Source organism: Mytilus trossulus, chromosome 9 (assembly GCF_036588685.1).
Source record: "Mytilus trossulus isolate FHL-02 chromosome 9, PNRI_Mtr1.1.1.hap1, whole genome shotgun sequence".
Classification (NCBI taxonomy): domain Eukaryota; kingdom Metazoa; phylum Mollusca; class Bivalvia; order Mytilida; family Mytilidae; genus Mytilus; species Mytilus trossulus.
Genome location: NC_086381.1, coordinates 63,572,354 through 63,594,271, shown reverse-complemented (window position 1 = coordinate 63,594,271; position 21,918 = coordinate 63,572,354). Strand labels below are relative to the sequence as shown.

Here is a 21,918-nt window from a genome sequence, read left to right as displayed (position 1 = left end):
TAGTCTGTGGGTCCGTCCGTTCGTCCGTCTGTGCATTCTATCGTCCGTCCGTCCGTCTATCTGACCCGCTTCTGGTTAAAGTTTTTGGTCAAGGTAGTTTTTGATGAAGCTGATCATGAAGTCAAATCAACTTGAAACTTAGTATACATGTTCCCTATGATATGATCTTTCTAATTTCTAATTTCACGGTCCTCTGAACGTAGAAAATGATAGTGAGAGTGGGGCATTGCCCCGGGTACTTGGGACACAATTTCGATATTCTTTTGTATACTTAAACCACTCAGCTGCATAGGCCCTATAAAAAACTGAACACCTCCAAATAATTCGTCATAAAAAGACATACAACTGTAGCTGTCAGTGAGAAAAAATGATAAATTATCTCACAGTATTACTCATGATACAAGTTAATACAGACAACTGAAGCTCGCAGTTTACCGTACAGAAGGAGCCTATGACAGTAACAAAACTTCCGATAATGTATTTATTAACTTAAAAAAAGGCTCCTACATGACAAACATTAGAAAAAATTGAAACGTTAACCCTGGCTTAACAACTTCAGATACAAATGATCCATACAAGACCCAATAGATCTCATGGGTAGACTAGCTAACAAACATGTTTAACCCCTCCACATTCTTTTGTGTCTAACTCAAATCAAGTTGTGTGGTGTTTGCTGTTAACTGACTCATACCTTTCATATTTGTTTTTCGTGAATTGTCTTGTTATAAATTAGGCCGTTAGTTTTTTTGTTTAATTTGTCTAAAAAAATTTAATGTCGGAACCTTTTATAGCGGCGAATATTATGGTGTTACATGGTTCTGTCGGTTCGCGTTGTTGAATGCAGTCTTATTGGTTATCTTACTATATATATTTATACTATATACTCCTTGTTTTTATCTAAAAACAACACCAGTTCAAGCACCGTTCTATGTGCTACTCTACATTTGAACATGCCTGTACCAAGTCAGAAATATGACAGTTGTTGTCAATTCGTTTGATGTATTTTATCATTTGATTTTGCCGTTTGGAATTTTCCTTTGAGTTCAAAATTTTGGGATTTGATTTTTATGTGACATTTGAACTGATATTCCTTATTGACAAGAAAATCATGAATGCGTCCCTAAAATATAATTCTTATGTAGGTGCCGAGGAAATGTTCCTGCAAAGAAATGAGGTAAGACTGAGTAAATTGGGTAAAAGGTACAGTCTATGTCGGGAACAAATATGTGACGAAACAAACAGTTTCGAGTTCGATGCAGGGCTCAATTAAGCCCTCAGTTCGAGTTTTGCGTGTTTTGCCATAAGAATATGTAGCAGTGAATGTAGGCAAGCCACGTCGTAGTTCTACTTAAATGGTACAAAGTGACCCGTTAGTTTACACGTGGTCTTTGTATATGTGACGTACATATACTCCATTCTACGCCATCTAGCTAGACAATAATAACGTATTAAAAGTGCCAATTAAGCATGGGAGGACTGACCATGATTTATATTTCGAGCAGCATACTAGTATACATTTAATTTTTGTTTACAGTTTTTCCCCATAGAAATACGACGGTGGAAGACTTTAACAATTTAACAAGGATAACTTGTCGTAACTGCAATCTCGTTCCCTTTTCACGAACATACCGTATAAGAATTATTACCGGGTTTGTAATAACACGATCAGTACGACGGGTGCCACATGTGGAACAAGATCTGCTTACCCTCATGGAGCACCTGAGATCACTGCTACAAGTTTTTGTTAGGGTTCATGTTGTTTAGTCTTTATTGTTCTATGTTGTGTTTTGTGTACTTTTGTTTTTCTATTTGTCTTTTTCTTTTCAGCCATGGCCTTGTAATTTTCAGTCCTCTTTTGTCATTCTCTTGACATCAAATAGGGTCCTGCATATCGCATTGAGGAAAAAAGTATAAGCTACTTGTATATATGTAACACACAGGAAATCCGGATCCGAAGGTGGAGGGATCAGAATGCCTAGTAGCAATTTCACGAGACCGCCAATAAGGGGAAAACATGTATATCCGATTCTTGTTGAGCAAAGTCGTCGCTGTGAATCAGATCCAGGCTTTACTTTTCCCGCGTGTGTGTCTGGTGAAAGTACTCCTTGGGATACGGAATAAAGATCAGGAGATATGTTGTGTGTTCTGTTCCGCAGTTGCAAAGTTGAGAACTAAATTGTCTCTCATTAAAGTAAATAACATCATTCGTATCCAAAACTTTATTGATAAAAAGGCTAATTAGTTTCTTATAAATTTATAATAATCGTGTTTGATCTATGGAATATCTAACTGACATGTTTAATCGACAAAGAACCAATTATATACAGTTCCTTTCGGTGCATTAATTCCTAAGTTACCTACATCAAGCAAATGGAAAATTCATTTATTTCTTTGATTACCGGGCGTGAAATCAAATTACCATCACAAATGTTGCAAGCAGTACAAGGTACCAGATTACACTGATTGCCAATTTGTAAGTTACGTTTGGCTCATTATTAACCTAAATGCTCTCACTAATTGAAATATCACCAGCGTTTTCAGATAATAAGAAACGTAGAAATTTAATCGGAAGAAAGGTCTAGACTTCACATTTTATGAATCAAATCTCTGTCTTTAAAGAATAATATATGAAAAATGCCACATATTAAAAATTCCTGGTGGTAACGAAGCGCAGAAAATCGCGACAAATGATGCATTATGGTTGATAGGACAATAATGTTTTTCATACACAATAACTTAAGTTTGTCGTGAGATTATAAGTTTTAAATTTCTTTTTAAAAATTCAATAATAAAATTTCAATAAAGTGTAATTTTAGTAGCAAAATTCCAACCTAGTGAATAAGTCCGCATGTATTTCACCATGTGAAAAAACTATCTTCTATTATTATTTTTCTGAAATAAAAACTATAACAGCTCCCAAAAAAAAAGTTTGTTGTGTCTTTTAAATTTTCTCTTATTAAAGGCACTTTCCTGGAAGCTGACTGAATTGCCCAAATAACCACATATCCTCTCTCTATGTTATATGGTGAATTTCTTCTATCAAAAGTTGTATTTTTTGTTGAACGAACATGGCAAAAACCTAGATAATCGAGTTCATTCGCCCTATTTTTCACAATTCAAATTACAGGTATATCATTAAACTGTACGTCAACCTTAAACAGGTGACTAAACACAAAATAAGCACAATGATTGAAACATATTAAACACATTATATCAATACGTCGAAGTTGATAGATTATTTACATGAATACCATATTGATATAAGACAATTAATACCAAAATATATATAAACAACAAGTCATGGAAAATAAAGTTTCAGATTAACAAATAAAACATGTGTTTAACGTTTAAACAACACACAGAACAAAAATATCCGTCAGATGTGTCAAAACGGATGCTCCCATTCATGACATTGTAAAGATATACATATCAGGTAATGCATAAACATCTCTTCGAACCTATCACAGATTAACGACCAATCCATCCTCCAAAATTAGGGGTTCAGAGACCAAGAATGACCCTTCGTCAAGCTGTTCTTTTGATTTTGGATAATCGTTATACAAGTATTTATGCAAACAAGTGAGTGGATAAAGTACCAAGACGTAAATTGTTCCCGATATGGAGCAAATATGGGGTGATTCCGTTGCTCTGCGGAATCTGCCAATGTTACAACGAGAGGCTGCAAGGATGCAATCGTAGACTTGAACTCCTGACTCTGGAGGATGCAAATTCAATTGAAAGACAGTCATCATTTCTAAGCACACACTGAGATCAAGGATTGGCAACATTATTGTCTTTTTTACTTTTTTTGTTTTTATTCTTCTTTCCTTTCTTTTTGTTTTTCTTATTTTTTCGTCCTTTATTTTTACGTTTCCGTCCTTTTCCTTTCTTTTTATCTTTTCCTTTCGTCTTACCACCACCAGACGAATTGTCTGTTTTCGAGCCATCTGAAATCGCTATGATGTCACTATCACATGATACGCCCCTTTTCATCATTCGAATAGCTCTTCGGAAACCTTTGTTTCTTTCCCAAGTTGACATGAATACAAGTGAAAGTTCTCCTTCATCGGTCATATTTCCCATTATAATAAAACTCTTTTTGGAAGTACTATTTGCACTTAAATATTCACAATCGCACGATGCGCCATCTTCTATGATGGGGGTTAACTTCCGCTTTTCCTTTTTTGATAAATTTCCTTTGATCATTTTCTTCTTCTTTTTAATGTACACTACAAGATTACCCTTTCTCATACTTGCTTTCTTCAGTTTTACTTTAATTACTGAAAAGATAAATAGAAATAGAGAGATGATTCACGAAAACAATATCTAGGTAAAAATAAATGTAAAGTTTCCTTTTTAATCCTGAATATTGAATCAAACATTGCATAACTCTTCTAAGACTCGAGGAATCTTTTTGAGGGTGTGGATGGAGGTCAACAGAATAAAAATAATGGCCCAAACATATAAACTGTAGAGAAAAATGGCAAAAGCAGCATTGAAGGGTCTTTTAAAGATTAGCCGATACATTGTATTTATATATGTGTCCGTTGTTGGTGAGGTTGGTTTGATTTCCAGTTTTGTGACTTTGGTTTGCTGACTTACTAAATAAGGCCGTTAGTTTTCTCGTTTGAATTGTTTTACATTGTCATTTCGGGGCTCTTTTTAGCTGACTATGCGGTATTGGTTTTGTTCATTGTTGAAGGCCGTTCGGTGACCTATACTTATTTATTTCTGTGCCATTTTGGTCTCCTGTGTAGAGTTGTCTCATTGGCAATCATACTACATCTTCTTTTTATATTTACTGACTAGTACCCCAAATTTCTAATGTTTTTAAAATAAGGACGATTGCTGTATAGTGCCTTGTGCCTTCTAAAATGACTTTATTTTATGAAGAAATGTGTAAATGGGATAACCTCAAAAATCTTATATGTCAATAACAAAAAGAAGATGTGATATGATTGCCAATGATACAACTCTCCTTGGCTCAACTAATCAAATGACACAGAATTAAACAACTATAAGTCATAGTACGGCCTTCAAAAGTGGGCAAATCCCATACCGCAAAGCAGCAGTAAAAGGTCCCGAAATGACAAATGTAAAACAATTCAAGCAAGAAAACCGTGAACGTTTCTAGATCCAGTAGAGCTAGATAGTCTATAGACAACTTGTGGATGAGTATTGAAACCCATTTGTACTTTTGAAATATGGAAATGAGGAGTTATTACATGCAAAATTATAAACAACTCGTTATAGTTATATTGTTCACTTTTTGTTTTGTAAATAAATGAGTTATTTTTTCGTGTGTCTGTTTTATACGTTGGCAATTATATAACAACTTCGTCTGCTGTTTGTTTTTCCTGTGACTTTCGGGTTTATGTTTATATTATCATATTGTACTGATCACCATAAGAAACGCACCACCAACAATGCTTTATGCACTGCAAATAACCCCAGTTATGCAGCCCCTTATCTCGATATCACCGATCGCTCATACTATCGATATAGACATCATGATGGACGAACTATAACGACTGGCTATTGTTATTTTGATGAGAATTAAACGAAGAAGCAAAGATATTTTTCTCAACAATTGAGATTTTTTTTTTCAAATCAAAGCCAAGTTTAAAAAAAAATCAATACCAAAAAAACAATGTTTCTCACCAAAAAAATAAATTGAGGAAAGAAGTGACGGTTAATTCATTGTTGAAGGCCGTACGGTGAGCAATAGTTGCTAAATTCTACATTATTTTTGCGTCTGGCGGAGAATCGTCTCATAGACAATACAACATGTTCTTATTTTTAAATTGGCATGATAAGTTAACAATTTACAGTTTTAAATATAAAACTTTGCCAAATTTACTATAAACTACAAAATATTTTTGTTTTGTCTTTGATTAATGTCATACAAGCGAGAGGTTGAGCTTGCTACATCACCAGTTTTAACCAACTATTTTCAAAGTCAGGTGGTGGGTTTATCTGTTTGATCAGTATACAGTCATATATATATAGTTGTAAAGCAATTAGCATTTCCCTGTGAATGCATCTCATACATGTATATGCGTAATGTATATATATCATCTGTGAAATTATAAACTCGTCAGAGTTCCTGGTGAGGACAAATCTAGAAGCGCTTTGAAGGCCTGAGCTGTTTCAATCTGTACAGTGACTATATGCTGGAATTGCTATCTGGTATCCTATATCAAGCAAAACTTACCAACAGTAGAGCGACAGTAGTTGTGAATGAGGCTCTCGAATGTATTAATTTGGTTACAGGACGAACACATGTTTTGTGCTGCAAAATATATAAAAAATACAAATTACGTAATTTCCAATTGTAAGGACATACAATTTAAATTAATTACAGAAATTTATCTTGAAATATCAAAGATTTAGTTGAATATTCAACTTAATGAAATTTTATCTTAAAGACAATAATAGTCATTCATTGCCTTGAAAAGTTTCTTTTATCTATAGTATTATCCAGTTAACCTTATAAACAGGGCGTAAATATGATAAAACAAAACAATATTATAGACTTAAATTACGCAGTAGGATTTTACTTAACGCGTTTCTAGCAGTAGTAACACAATCTTACATTTATATTATACATGTTACAGCAATTCTAATTTTATTCTGTAATTGTAAACTTAAAAAGTAGATATGATCGATATTTTAATATCTCCATCAATGTGTTATATTATGTGTTAGACGTTGTCCCCTTCAGTGTATACTACATATACTTCATATAGCTCTGGACATCTTTTTTTTTTCGTTTTCAATGAATTTTGATAAACTAGGCAGGGGTGGATCCAGTCATTTTTAAAAGGGGTTCCTAACCCAGGATAAAAGGGGGTTCCAACTATATGTTCAAATCCAAATGCATTGATCGTCAAAAATAGTTATTTTTACCTCTGCCCCCCCCTCCAAATCCCTAGATCCGCGACTTCTAGGTTTATATTAAACCAGACGAAAGTAAAAGAGCGTAACAATTAATGAAAGAAAATTTCGCCCATTATTTCTCTACTAAAATACTCTGATTATTTGAGAGGCGGTGTTTGTTTTTCTCCTATCTGTCGAGTGTTCTGATTTTGAAGAAAGAAAGAAATGTCACTAAAAATTGGCTTGATATGTGCACAAATGAATTATTTGACTTTGAATTTGCTCGGTTAGAACATAAAAGTTAAAATTCAAAGATGCTGAAACCCTATTTATTTTCATTATTCTTGAGGGGTGGATTGAGGCTTGATTGTAATATTGTCGCATCTTTGAATGTAATTGATTCACACCCAAAACTTGTATATATCAGTTACTTTATAGCCCATCTTACAAGTGAACAAAACCTACATGTTTCATGTCTACATTCCAAGTAATGGATATTGCATAATCTATTTTCTTCGAGTTTCACCTTTTTAAAATAGTTGTGCATTACTTATTTACATTTAAATGTCAGTAAGTATACAATATTAATGGCTTTCACTGACAATTGTTAAAAAAACAACTTTTGGAATGCAATAATTGGCTACAAAATAAATAGTTTTGAATAAATCACCAATATAATTATTCAAAAATATACTCAAATTTCTCGCTACACTTATAAACCATTTTGTTAACATTATCTATAAAACATATGTGAATGCAATCATTTTTATTTATCAAATTCTCGGTTGCACATTTGCATATTATCTTCGTTTAAAATCTCGCCACAGAACAAAATACGAAACTGATGACGTGATTTGAATGAGAAATGATAACAATTCAAGAAAATAAACCGAGAGGGGTCGTCCTAGTTCATTTCATTTTCTTCGTTAACTTAAATTGATGGCTTTCTATTTTTTTAATGTTGAAAGATTTTCAAAAGGTCCCTATAGAAATGATAGAGTGCAAAACCGTGTTTTCTCACCATTCGGTAAAAACTGAAAATCAGAAAAATATCCAGTGGCAAATATTTCACACACACAATCTTTCATTCATTCACGACACGAAATCGATGATGTAGGTTCGTACGGACGCCATCACGAGTTGGTTGACCGTTACGGAATAACCGTTTCACAAATGATCATATCGGATATGTTCCTTACGTCGTAACTACAACCCCCTTCCCTTTCATGAATTTGACCTACCGAATTAGCCTATTTACCGGATTTGTAATCACATAAGCAACACGACGGGTGCCGCATGTGGAGCAGGATCTGCTTACCATTCCGGAGAACCTGAGATCACCCCTAGTTTTTCGTGGGGTTCGTGTTGTTTATTCTTTAGTTTTCTATGTTGTGTCATGTGTACTATTGTTTTCTGTTTGTCTTTTTCATTTTTAGCCATGGCGTTGTCAGTTTGTTTTAGATTTACGAGTTTGACTGTCCCTTTGGTATCTTTCGTCCCTCTTTTCGTAAATGGCAGCTGATGATGTGGTTGCCATAAAATTAATAAAGATTATTAACCTGATTAAGACAATATATTAAACCTTCCTATCGCTACGTTCGGGCTCATACAAAAAGGGATTTTTCGCAAACCAGTCCTGGTATTCAACACCCGTTTTAATGTGACGTGTATTTATACGTCCGTACATACACGATGAGTACCTCTACAAGTGCCCTTCTCACAGACGAGAAAAGTATTGAAAAAGCAGTATTTTTCTCATTCTTGCCTGCGGATTTAAATCTAGGTCTTCGCAATAACCTCAGGCCTGTCGTTATCTTGCTGTATTATTTACATTCTTATAGATGTATATATATATATATATATTGATGTATCATATTTGCAAATGATTGATTAATCGATTGATTACAGTTTTACGTAACGTCCAGTGGCAAATATATGCTAGGTATTAATCGATTGATTACAGTTTTACGTAACGTCCAGTGGCAAATATATGCTAGGTATTAATCGATTGATTACAGTTTTACGTAACGTCCAGTGGCAAATATATGCTAGGTATTAATCGATTGATTACAGTTTTACGTAACGTCCAGTGGCAAATATATGCTAGGTGTTAATTGATTGTTTACAGTTTTACTTAACGTCCAGTGGCAAACATACGCTAGAAATTCAGGATCAGAGTAATAACAATAGTCTCATATGCAAGTTCTGGTGGACCGACCCATAACGATAATGATATAACAATAGTCTCATATGCAAGTTCAGGCGGACCGACCCAGAACGAGGATGATATACCAATAGTCTCATATGCAAGTTCAAGTGGACCGACCCAGAACGAGGATGATATAACAATAGTCCCATATGCAAGTTCAGTCAGGTGGACCGACCCAGAACGAGGATGATATACCAATAGTCTCATATGCAAGTTCAGCCAGGTGGACCGACCAGAACGAGAATGATATAACAATAGTCTCATATGCAAGTTCAGCCAGTTGGGCCGACCCAGAAGACGAGGATGACATAACAATAGTCTCATACGCAAGTTCAGCCAGTTGGACCGACCCAGAAAACGAGGATGAATTTGGATTGTCATCGGAATAAAAGACTTGTTTGTGTGTGGTGTTTAACTCAACTTTCAAAAACCTTTCCTTAAACATGGCGTATTATTTTTTTATAGATGGAGAGAACATTTATTAGCCATCATTGTTTAATAAAAGTCGAATACACCTTGCGGATTCCGATGTTAATCTCAGTTTGACAGACTTATTGTCCTTATAGGTTAACATATCTAAATAGTCTACTCGGTCAAAATCAATACATTATAGATGTCTTTCATAGATGTATAGGAAGATGTGGTGTGAGTGCCAATGAGACAACTCTCCATCCAAATAACAATTTATAAAAGTAAACCATTATAGGTCAATGTACTGTTTTGTTTACTGTATTGTTCACTTATGTATACTATCAAATATGAAGACTTAATATATCAGTAATTTCATATGTGTGAATCTCTGTTCATGCAAGACACATATAAAGCAGAAAAGTGTTTCTGACAACATTTGTTTTTCTTTGAAAAGATCACTACGCAAAGCAAGTCTTCTTTTGCTAATTAATAGCGGCCTTTGAGCTGCGTGAAACCGCTAAGCATAGTTAGTGTTTGTCTGCAAAAGGCAAAGAGCAAGCTTAACAGCCAAACATTTATACTATATAACAGCAAGAAACGCAAAAGGTTACTTACTTTAGAATACTGGTCAGTTACAAAACTTTGTACTGAACAAAAACAGCATTCAACGTCAACGAAATCATTGAAATGATAAGATGTATAAAGTTTAAAAGGATATCATTCGGTTTTAAGACCTGTTCAGTTATGATATACACAGTTTCTCAAGCAGTTGAAAAGGGACAATTTGGAGTATAATTTTTTTTTTTTTTTTCGATTTTTGAGTTGAGGAATACACACATGAATCTGAGGGGCTGGATGGGGATCCTTTTATTCTGAATTCTTCAATTTTTCCAACCCATTTGTTTATATTCTTTATATTTAAGGACCCAATTTGTCTCCTTCTTATTTTTTTGGTAATATTTTCTGCAATATTTGTCTACTATTCTTTACTCTGAATACCCCCATCCAGAGCCTCAATCATGCAAGTGATTTCCTTTTCTCTTCTTTTCGAAAGGAACATTTCCGATATTGACTTACCCAGACGAGGTATCCAAAAAATAACAATGTAAATGAATTCTATTTTCCTTTTTTTTATTTATTTTTTTATTTTATTTTGAAAGCAAAATTCTTACTTTGAACATTTGTAAACCCTTTAAAAAATAAACGGATCATGAATACCTGTACTCAGATATATCGTGATAAATTATTTTGTTTATAACATTGTTTCAGAAATCCACTTTTCAGAAAGGAATGTTTTAAGATACAGGATAGCGCGTTCATAGAGCTCGAGATACACAGTCAACTTCCGTCCAGTGGCAAGTATTTCATGCATATACAGGACGACAGGCCGTTGAAAATTGACATTAACATTTTAAAAAATATACGCGATTTTTACTTTTATTTGATTATTTAAACATATGAACTAATGTTACACAATGTTAAAAATTATATAAGATTGTTGTTAAATATAACCTTTACAAGTCGTAAAATTTAACAGCGTGAAACTAAAAATTCGTAGTAATTAAGACCGCATATCTCTTAAATTATTTAAATGATAATTTTTCAAGAGGATTATCGGATCCTTACGATTTAAGATATTAAACATTCTGTTTTTTCATTGCTCTAAAAGTAAAAAAAAAAAGGGGGGAATACTATTTTTATTAGGTATGTTACGAAAAAAAAAGTTATTCGGATTTAGGAAGAGAAAATATAAGCAAAAAAGACATAACATACAAATAAAGCAAGAAAAGTACGTACGTTTGTTATACCTACTTGTGGGCATCACCGTTGATTGGCCGGGAATACACATTTCCGTATCGTCCGGAAATTTGTCACACCGTACCATATCCGGCCATTTATATGAATAAGCTTTCATTATTGTCTCACAACCATCGCGGACACTTTCGCATAATGACCGACACGGATAAATTTCCCTATCTCTTTCTAAACAGACAGGAGAAAACAAGGAACATAAAAATAATTTTGTGTCGGGATGACAGTGTACTCCTAATAGCGATATCCATGACCTAGACTGTTGAATAACCTCGTTTATGGAATCATGGTCTAGCAGATTCGGGAGCCTCATTTGATCGTATCCAATATTTTGACATAATGTTAAATTTTTCGGAATATCTATACATTTTGGCTGACTCATTCGTCCACTCAGTAACGTCCCTTGCCATGCCGTCGGTTTTTCGCCGTCACTGACGTAGCCGTCACCGTATTTATAGTCATAAAAACTCGCCTGCACAGACACAAACGCACACAACACGGAAAGAAATCTCATTTTTACTTTTATAAATCCAAGGTGTAGTTTCGAATAATGAATGAAGGAATTTTTCACTTAAATTTTAAATATATTCATAGTTATTCCAAATCGATGGTTTTGTATGAAATAAATGACTTTGGGACTTCATGCTTTTAAATCCTTTGCCATTCAATGTTATGTGCGGCTTTCGTTTAAATTCCCAGCTTGAAGTCGTGTATACACACTGACACACGTTTGAAGTATCAGGTGCATGTAAACACTTATTTCGTCTTCTGCTATGTGCGTTACATAATCTCGTTTTAGAACTGTATAATTATCTCTAAGAGATTTTCCACCTGTCAAAAGAAAGTTTAAACATAACATGAGAATCAAACAAAAATCGACAAACGTTACATTTTGTTTAAAACTTTTTTTATGTTATAAAAACAATTGCAATGTTATTTTTGAAATTCTTTAAAGTTTATTGTCCTTATAACTAAAACAAGAATTTTGATCGATATCACAACATGAAAAGAAAGTAAAAACATCAAATAAAAGAATGAAATGAGAGTAATAATATTTACATGCCAAGTTGTCGGAGTTATAATTACTCGTCGCACATTAATTTAGCAATATTCAATTAAATATTGCACCTGTGAAAAGACCCAATATTGCAATATCAATATTAAGAGTCTATCAAATATACGCTACCAGTAAACTTTTAACAATAAACATTTAAAGCCTCTAATACATAGGGAATAGGCAATACCAAATTCATTTTTAGTTATTCGTATGAAATTTAAGCCGAACAAGATTTTAGGTATTAAAAGACTTTGATTTTTGCCCCCCCCCCCCCTCTCCTCTATTAAAAATACAAAAATCGTTATGAAAAATTCATCGCCCGCTCTGCTGATAAATTTATGATTGATATACTTTCTACAGACGAATAGCAAAAAGTATTTAGAAATAGAAATATCGCCTCTTTTTAAAACTAAAACTATTTTCAAACTAAAAAATACAATTAAATTTAAAATTTCTTGTTTGATTTAATGTCTCCAATTTTATCTCTTAAATTAAATTGAACGAACATTAACTGTTTTATGAAATGAACAATAATGTATATTACCATATAATGATTACCCGTAGAAGATAAGTAGTCATTTGCACGCAGTTGTGCATTCCAAAATCCTCCTTGAATTTGAAATATCTTTCTTTCAATATGTTGTGAATGAATTTTAAAAGAAAGTTCAAAACATATAAGTAACAGACGTACAATGTAAAAATAACCTTTCTAAAGTTACTGATTTATGCATAACATTTTAAAAGTTTTAATACCTTGAACCGATAATAAAACATAAAAAAACTAAACAACCTTGTTAGGTGATGCCAGAGACATATAATACGTATTATATGTCTCTGGCGATGCGCATATTTCATATTTTCCCATACGAATTAATAGGGTACGTCGGGTACATCTGAATACCTGTGGTGCTCGTCTGAACCATAGATTAATTACCCGTTCCGTTGTAATACATTTCAATTTTAATGCTACCCCAATACACCGATAATACTTTAATTCTTACCTTCACGGGTTTTGTGTGAGGTATAAAACAACTTACCTGAATCATTGACAAACTTAAAATTTCCCATAAAGTTTATTTTTTCGATCTTTCATCCATGGGAGTTTCAATAGCCTTTATCGATCAGTTTGTAAATACAAAATCAAAATGTGTATTTTTTGCGGCATTTTTACCATCAGAAAATCAGAAAAACCACCCAGTAGGACAGTCTACATAGATTCCTCTTTTGGTATTTTGGGGGGAAAATATGCTGTCAAAGTTCATATAAAGCGTTTTAAAAGTGGACACACAAAAGTTTCAAAATCCAGATTGAAAAACACCACTAAAGATGACAGACGAAGAAGTTATGGGAACTTTATTTTTATTGAACTTTTCATATATTTCTGATAGTTTTCCCGACCTATTCATATATTTTCAAGCTTAAAAGGTGACATATTCAAGCGCCACGTCCTATCACATTGCACAATATATATATATTAGGATTATGAAGGAAGTGGCCCCCGCCCGGTACGTTAATCCTGTGCAGTTTCTCCGTGTTAAAAGCACGGATATAATCTTTGGTCTCGGAACTATTTTTGACTTAAAAACATCTTTTGACATCAATTCCTACATAAAATCTAAATTTAAAAAAAATGTATTCAGTGACGGATATAGAAATTTTCACAAGGGGAGGGGCACTTGACTACCGAAGAGGGGGCCCGCTCCAGGCAAGCTTCAGGGAGGGGGCTGAAAACTCGCTTAATCGACCTCTGGTATTTCGTAATACATTTTTCCTTAAGATTCTTAAATTTGTAATAAGTCGAAATTTTACCATCACATAAAGGCCGTTCGTTTAGCAAACCTGGCCTGACCCGACTAATATCGTACCACACGTCAAGATGTCAGAATTGTAAATAATGTAAGTAGTTATTTTACACAGTGTCATCATCATTATTAAACGGAATGGCATATCAACACTACAACGTGATTAACATGCTACAAACAGTATAAAATCACCATTGAAAGTTTGAATGTTTGTTTTTGTAATCCTTTTAATTTGTACAAATGGGATCACCAGTTTTTGTCTTGTTGATACAGAGAGTAAATGACTATAGTTTCTAGTAAAAATTTAAGTCTTGTAGCCTTTTTTGCCATGAGAGTTCCGTAAGAGTTATAACACAATCGTCAACTTAATCGTCTATTTAAGTTAGTCTAGGTTAAACCACAGCCACTATTGCATCTACAGCTATGGAAATGTTTTCACAATAACTGGGTTTAGTAGGGCGATTATATTTCAAACAGAAAACAAACGGAGTTTCTATTCATCCAGCCGGACGAATAGTTAGAAAAACTCTATTATCCAGCCTTCCGTTTGTGGATGCGCAAATATTAAATATCAATAAAAGTGTCATGTGGCGCTGAAAGTGTCCTGGGTGAGGTGTCGGAAAACAAACGCGCGTATGCAATGGACGTTTTAAGAATTGGAGACCGCGTTTTATATTTAAAGCTTTCCGAAAGAAAACTAGAGACAATAGGATTGCTTTAAAACATTTTTTTATATACTAAAGTATTAGTGACTTCAGAACAATCTCGTATATAGTAGATAATGTAAACTGAGAGGAATAACGCATTGGGATAATAACTAAATCAAATTTACTTGGATGAGAATGGAAATGGAGAATGTGTCAAAGAGACAACAACCCGACCATAGAAAAAAAACAACAACAGAAGGTCACCAACAGGTGCATTGTTTGTAAGTTCTACTATAACGGAGATCGGTGAACATGCACTGGTATACCTTGACTCGGAAAAGGTTTCCAGGGTTGGGGTAATCCCCTTTTTTTTTTTTAAATCTGTTTAACTAAATAAACATTTTTTTCTTTATGTTTTTCTATCGTAAACACAATCTTAATGGGGAAGGTTACACGTGCCTATCGTTCTCTTTAATTCCCTATTAAAATGTTAAAATTCTCGGAACATTTTAAATAAGAAAAATTGGGTCTGAAAATCATTTGACGACCTGATTTTTACCAAACTCCAAAGAAACATTATATTCAAAATCTGCTTTTGGAATCAGAGATGTCTAAAGAAGCTAATAATCCGTGGACAGACTCTTTAATTTACACGAAATTCATAAGTAAAACAAATAAAAAGATGAGTCTTTTTTTTGCCCTCTCCAAAACTCCTTTAGAATAAAAACAACTCTGAACAAAATGTATACTTTTTACTATATTTTATTTGCATTTTGGTTTGTTTTAGTGAATGAATGGAAAAAATGTGCTCACTATTTTGCCAGGACTATGAGTAACTAATTCAAAAGTGTAGCTGCATAGATATTGATATACGATTTTAGATAATATTTTTCACAACTACTCTGCGTTTATTTAGCTCCTTAAATCCCGACATTATATCTTCACCATTAAATTTTTGGCCGGACAAGCAGCAAAATACCGTAAAAATATCCGGATGGATAGACATTTTTGACTATTTGTCCGGCTATAGCCACTGCCCAGGAAAAAACCATAGCACAACTTATTAGGAGGACATCAAAAATTAATTAGATATAACTTGACTACTGGGTGACATAGCATTAACATACCCATTGGCGGATCTAGGATGGCCTCCCCCTTTTTTGGCCTATCAATGCATTTGAATGGGGACGTTTGAAACCCCCTTTGTCCTGGGTTGGGACCCCCTTTTTAAAATGGCTTGAAAGACGCAAGCGTTACAATACTCATTTAAGTTTTCATCAATATGATGAATGTTTGAAAAAATACGTGTCACGTGGGCCTGGGAGGGCAAACTGTGCGTTTCTTAGTTAACAATATCCTGACATAAAATATTCAAATAATCTACTTTCATGTTAACCAAAATCTCAATGTAGAAAATAATAATAAGCCAATTAAGCTTGTTTAAAGATCTAATTCGTGTAAATTGTCCGCACTTAAATTAGGCGGACACAAAACGGGATATGAAATAATAAGAATGCACTTCCGTTTTAACACAATTTGACAATTGGAATTAAAGTTGTATTCAGTCTTGGTGACAATGGGTCTTTTATGCAACCCAGACTTTGCAGAAAGTGTCTGCTATTAAAATTTTGAATGCACGAAGCGACACAGTTCTTTCTTTATTGTCAATATCAAATTAAATTTATATATAACCACAAGCTATAGACTAAATGCACATGCAGTGACAATCTTAACAGAATTAAGGAAGATGCAACTTGCATTCAACGGTCATTGGGTCCAAGACATTCTAATAACGTTTGATCCTTGCATGCGAAAGTGGAAAAAAATATGATTATGTCACAAAATCTTCTTAAGATATGATTGGTTGATAAGCGTTGAACGTCCAGCTTAAGATATTACATTGTATTGGGATAAAAGGCTCCGAAATGAGAAAAAAACCATCAAAACAATTTTTTTTTTTTTAAAACAAGAAAACTTTCGAAAACTGAATTGTGTACAAAGAAGTAAAACCGAAAAAAACAAATATGAGATACGACAACATACGAAAAAAAATGATTACAGGCTACTCCTGAGTTTGGAGAGGCAAACATCGAATGTTGTGGGGTTTAACATGTAAGCTGGCACCACAGCCTCCTCTTATTAGCATCTTCGCTAGCCAAGGGTTACGATCCACTCCCGCTCTCTTCACGTGAAGAGAGCGGGAGTGGATCGTAACCCTTGGCTAGTGAAGATGCTTACTAGGGACAGTGGTGTAACAGTATCACATAAGCAAACCTTAAAAATCAGTTGTAAAGAACTCATCAGATCGTCACAAAGCACACAAAAAGCATAACAAAAGCACAAAAGATACAACGTACAGTTCTGAATGTGTACTCGCAGTTGCAAAATCTACTACTTCCTACTTGGTAACCTATTGGTATTCGTTTCTTTTTAATATGCCTGTAATATTGTTCGCAGGCGAACGCTTCTCTGTCTCCAGATTGCCAAATTTCCTATAGAGTCAAATACATTAAATTCGTTTAAAACGTTTAGATGGTGAAATATGTCTCTATATTGTTTCATTGTCTCGTATGTTGCCAAATAAATTATTAATATGTAATGTTGGTCACTGAACGTTAAAAAAAATCAATAAATTTAGACCTAGTGCTACATTGCAAATATAGTAGCTTATCTAAGAAATGTATGTTTAACTTTGCTTATTAGAGATTGTGATATGTAATATAACTAGCTGAACGTTAAAAAAAATCAAGTGCTACATAGCGAATCTAGTATCTTATCTAAGAAAAAAATGTATTTAACTTTGCCTGTTAGAGATTATACTATGTAATATTGGTAGCTGAACGTTTAAAAAAATCAATAAACTTAGACCGAGTGCTACATAGTGAATCTAGTATCTATGAAAAAAACATTTAACTTTGCCTGGTAGAAATTATGATATGTAATATTGGTAGCTGAACGTTAAAAAATCAATGAATTAAGACCGAGTGCTACATTGCAAATATAGTAGCTTATCTAAGAAATGTATGTTTAACTTTGCTTATTAGAGATTGTGATATGTAATATAACTAGCTGAACGTTAAAAAAAATCAAGTGCTACATAGCGAATCTAGTATCTTATCTAAGAAAAAATGTATTTAACTTTGCCTGTTAGAGATTATACTATGTAATATTGGTAGCTGAACGTTTAAAAAAATCAATAGATTTAGACCGAGTGCTACATAGTGAATCTAGTATCTATGAAAAAAACATTTAACTTTGCCTGGTAGAAATTATGATATGTAATATTGGTAGCTGAACGTTAAAAAATCAATGAATTAAGACCGAGTGCTACAAAGTGAATCTTATCTAAGAAAATACACATTTAACTTTGTCTGGTGAGATTTACGAGGTCGAAGTACAATACATGTAGGTATGACACATTGATTTCAAGTGCATGAGTATGTAATTATTATGTTTTTATCCTATTAGTCAAGATAAGTATCTAATTCAAGTATTTGTCACTTTACATTACTTTTATTTAATATACCGACATGACAAAGCATATTTGTCAACTGGATGAGACTGGAAGGACATAAATTACTGACCATACTCCGTACACAGGCAGTTTCACCATTATAAACTACATCATCATTATTTTCAAACGAAAACTAAAGTACTTTTATTGTGCAGTTCCATTATTATATATAAAAAAAGGGATATCCTTGCAAGCCAAATATAAAAAAAAAAGATGTGGTATGATTGCCAATGAGACAACTATCCACAAAAGACCAAAATGACACAAACATTAACAACTATAGGTCACCGTACGGCCTTCAACAATGAGCAAAGCCCATACCGCATAGTCAGCTATAAAAGGCCCCGATAAGACAATGTAAAACAATTCAAACGAGAAAACTAACGGTCTTATTTATGTAAAAAATGAATTTGGAGTGATACTTGTAAAATGTCTATGCATTTATCATACACATGTATGCTCCTTGTGAGCCCTTTTAATACACATGTATATGTATGCTCCTCGTGCGCCCATTTAACGGAAATAAACATATTCTTTAACTTCCATGCGGCTCTATAAAGGGGCCACTCTCCGTCTAAATTCCTCTGTCTACACCCGGGGCAATGTACCTATTGATTTCGTTTCTTGTCTGATCAGATATTGGAGGTGTTGGTTTTTTTTGCATTTTGTTAACGTATATTCCGCATAGACTTGTATTTGTATGATAAATCGTACAGATCGTTCGCTTTTGAAAACAACATATATTTTACTCCCTTTAACAGTTACAATTACAAATGGAGGGGTGAAACTATAGTCTTTAATGTCTTAACCATCGATCTCCTGGACCATTTCAATTTTGAAAGGGAACACAAAAAGACCATACCGGTACGGTTCATTAAACAAGTATATGAAAAGCACCTCACTTTATCATAATGGTATTCAATTGTCTTTTATCGTTATTATAGCATTGTTGTTTATTAAAATTTCTTATTTGAAAAAGAAAACGTGGGGTGTTGTTCAGTAATCAGTATAAAAAGTATATACTTAAAAAGTATATACTTAAAAAGTATATATACTTTTAGTATATACTTTTCAAAAAGTATATGATTCTAAGAGTAAAGACATCAAGTTCTTATAATATTAAGCAAAAATGTGTACCGTTTGAAATAAATGTCATTTCTAACTTATCAATGAATTGATTTTAAAATTTTGCGAGATGTATCATCTTTAAAATCCTTCTCTATAAAAGTTCAAAATAACGCTCAGTGGCCAGTATTTGAAACATATTCGTGACAAGTTTTGAATTATAAACCTAAAGAAGTTAAATTTAAGTGTAAGTAACCCGAAATAATGACTTAGTTACAGAAGAGAAATATAACATTTCAATCTGATGAAATAACGTTTGAAAATTTTAATCTAGATTTAAAAGAGAAAATATGTATTTCATTCAAAATTGAAATATTGTCTACCTTCTTTAAAAAGTATACTTTGTAAAGTATAAAAACTTACCTGAACAATTTGATATAGAAAGTGTTTAAATTCTCGACTGACACCTTAATCTGTATAACTAACTGTATGTGTCATTAAGAAATACTTATCGTAAGATAAGGCGGTGTTTAGCCTGTCAATCAATGCCATAGCTTAAAAATAGTCTTCGCATGTACGTAAAATGTGTATTTTTGTTTACAAATAAAATGTAGGCAAGACCAGTTAAAATAAGTGATTACTGACGAAAGGTGAAGGGGAATATATATATACTTACATAATTCTTCTAATCGAAAGAACTTAGGATACGAGAAAATGGCAATTTTTCAATTTGACAGTTTTTGTAATGTGATTTTTTTAGAATGGAGAGAAAATCAACAGAAAAACGTACTTACTCTTTGATGTGATGTTATACTATAATTTCAGATAAGGGAGAAGGTTTGGTATCATTGAAACGTGTAATCTCCCTGAATTTGTTTGCATAACTGTCCTAAGTCAGGAATCTGATGTTCAGTAGTTGCATGTCGTTTGTTGATGTGGTTCATCTGTGTTTCTAGTTTACCGTGTTTTATATAGTTTAGACCATTGTTTTACAGTTTGAATGGTTTTAGACTAGTATTTTATGACCGTTTATATCTTGCTGTTCGGTGTGAGCCTAAGGCTCTGTGTTGAAGACCGAACCTTGACCTATAATGGTTTACTTTTATAAATTGTGAATTGGATGGAGAGTTATCTCACTGGCACTCATACCACATCTTCCTATATCTATTTAATTAAAATTCCGTGGTTTTTTTTTTAGACAAAAAGAAGATGAGGTATGATTGCCAATGAGACAACTCTCTACAAGAGACCAAACAACACAAAAATTAACTATAGGTCAACGTACGGCCTTCAAAAATTCGCAAAGTTCATACCGGTTAGTATATAAGCAGGAATTACACGACGGTTTGGACCAGGATATGAAGATCCTTCCGTACTTCACCCCGTCCAGTGAAGACAGTGAGTTAGTTAGTAATTTGTTTAGTGTTTTATGTATATTATTTGTATTGTTTTCTTTTGGTTATAGCGTTGTTCTGTTTTGCCCATAGAGTTGTTTGTTTTCTACGGTTTTATGACTGTCCGTTTTTGTCTCCTTAATTGGTATACATAGTCTCTTAATTTTTTTTTAATCGATATTGAATTGAGTGAATGTTTGAGAGGTCAAAAGATTTATTGCATCAAGATACCTCTGAGACCATTGAAAGTTGATTGGGAAATTCATTACCTGCTTAGAAAAGTGCATACATTAAAAAATCTAAAAAACACTTTGAATATTTGTTAAACACAATCGCCCACTGGAATTGCAGATATCGTGAAGTCCAAACTGATATTTCGTACTACTAAAAGAAATATCAGATTATACTTGTTCTAAATTTACAATGTATATAAAGATACCATTGAAAGTTCATTGTCTGATTGCAGATTAACATAAATTCAGTTAAGTTTAGCTGTCTTGTAAAATAAAATAAGGAGATATTGTCGACAAGGGAGCTACCATTTGATTTTTAGGGGGGGGGGGGGGGGGGGGGGGGGCTAGAATGAAATTTGAAAAAAATAGGCAGGACAGGAGTTTTGAGTAAAAATAAGGCAGGATGAGACACTTGCAAAAAAAAAAAGTCAGGATAATAATTTGTGTAAAAAAGTCAGGATAAACTAAAAGAAAAAAAGCAGGACCGGAAAGAGTGAAAAAATAAAAAGGCAGGACAGAGATTACAACTAAAAAAAATGCAGGACAAAATTTTTCATCCTAGCCCATCCCCCCCCCCTAAAAATCAAATGGTAGCTCCCTAATGACGTCATGACATGGTGCAATTACAATGGTATTCATAAACATAGTGTGATTATAATGTCAAGTATGACTATCTACCTTGTCATCCGGGTGGCGTAACAGGATAACATATAAATGTTTGGTTGGGTTTGTGATGTTCAAAAGGTTACTTTTGCCTTATCCATATTCGAAAACATTAAAGACCCATTGGTGGCCTTCGACTGTTGTCTGCTGTTCGTATGTGTATTCTCTTCGACACATTCCCCATTGCCATTCTCAATTCTATCTTCTTTTTAAAAAAAATAAAAAAATGTTT

General features: G+C 33.5%; 1 protein-coding gene across 3 annotated transcripts; it reads right to left on the bottom strand.

The window, feature by feature from the left end:
- Positions 1-2,204: 2,204 nt before the first annotated feature.
- LOC134683225 (secreted frizzled-related protein 5-like) lies at positions 2,205-19,949 on the bottom strand. 3 transcript variants are annotated; one of them, XM_063542393.1, is made up of 4 exons: positions 19,820-19,949; positions 11,297-12,142; positions 6,215-6,292; positions 2,205-4,280 (listed from the first exon to the last, which is right to left on the bottom strand). In XM_063542393.1, the coding sequence occupies exons 2-4, from the start codon at positions 11,823-11,825 to the stop codon at positions 3,772-3,774; spliced, it is 1,116 nt and encodes a 371-aa protein (XP_063398463.1). In that variant the 5' UTR covers positions 11,826-12,142; positions 19,820-19,949; the 3' UTR covers positions 2,205-3,771. The 3 variants fall into 3 exon arrangements, with proteins under 3 accessions (XP_063398463.1, XP_063398465.1, XP_063398464.1); XM_063542395.1 differs by having other exon boundaries at positions 11,312-12,142; XM_063542394.1 differs by lacking the exon at positions 19,820-19,949 and adding an exon at positions 12,913-13,029.
- Between the last annotated feature and the right edge of the window lie 1,969 nt (positions 19,950-21,918).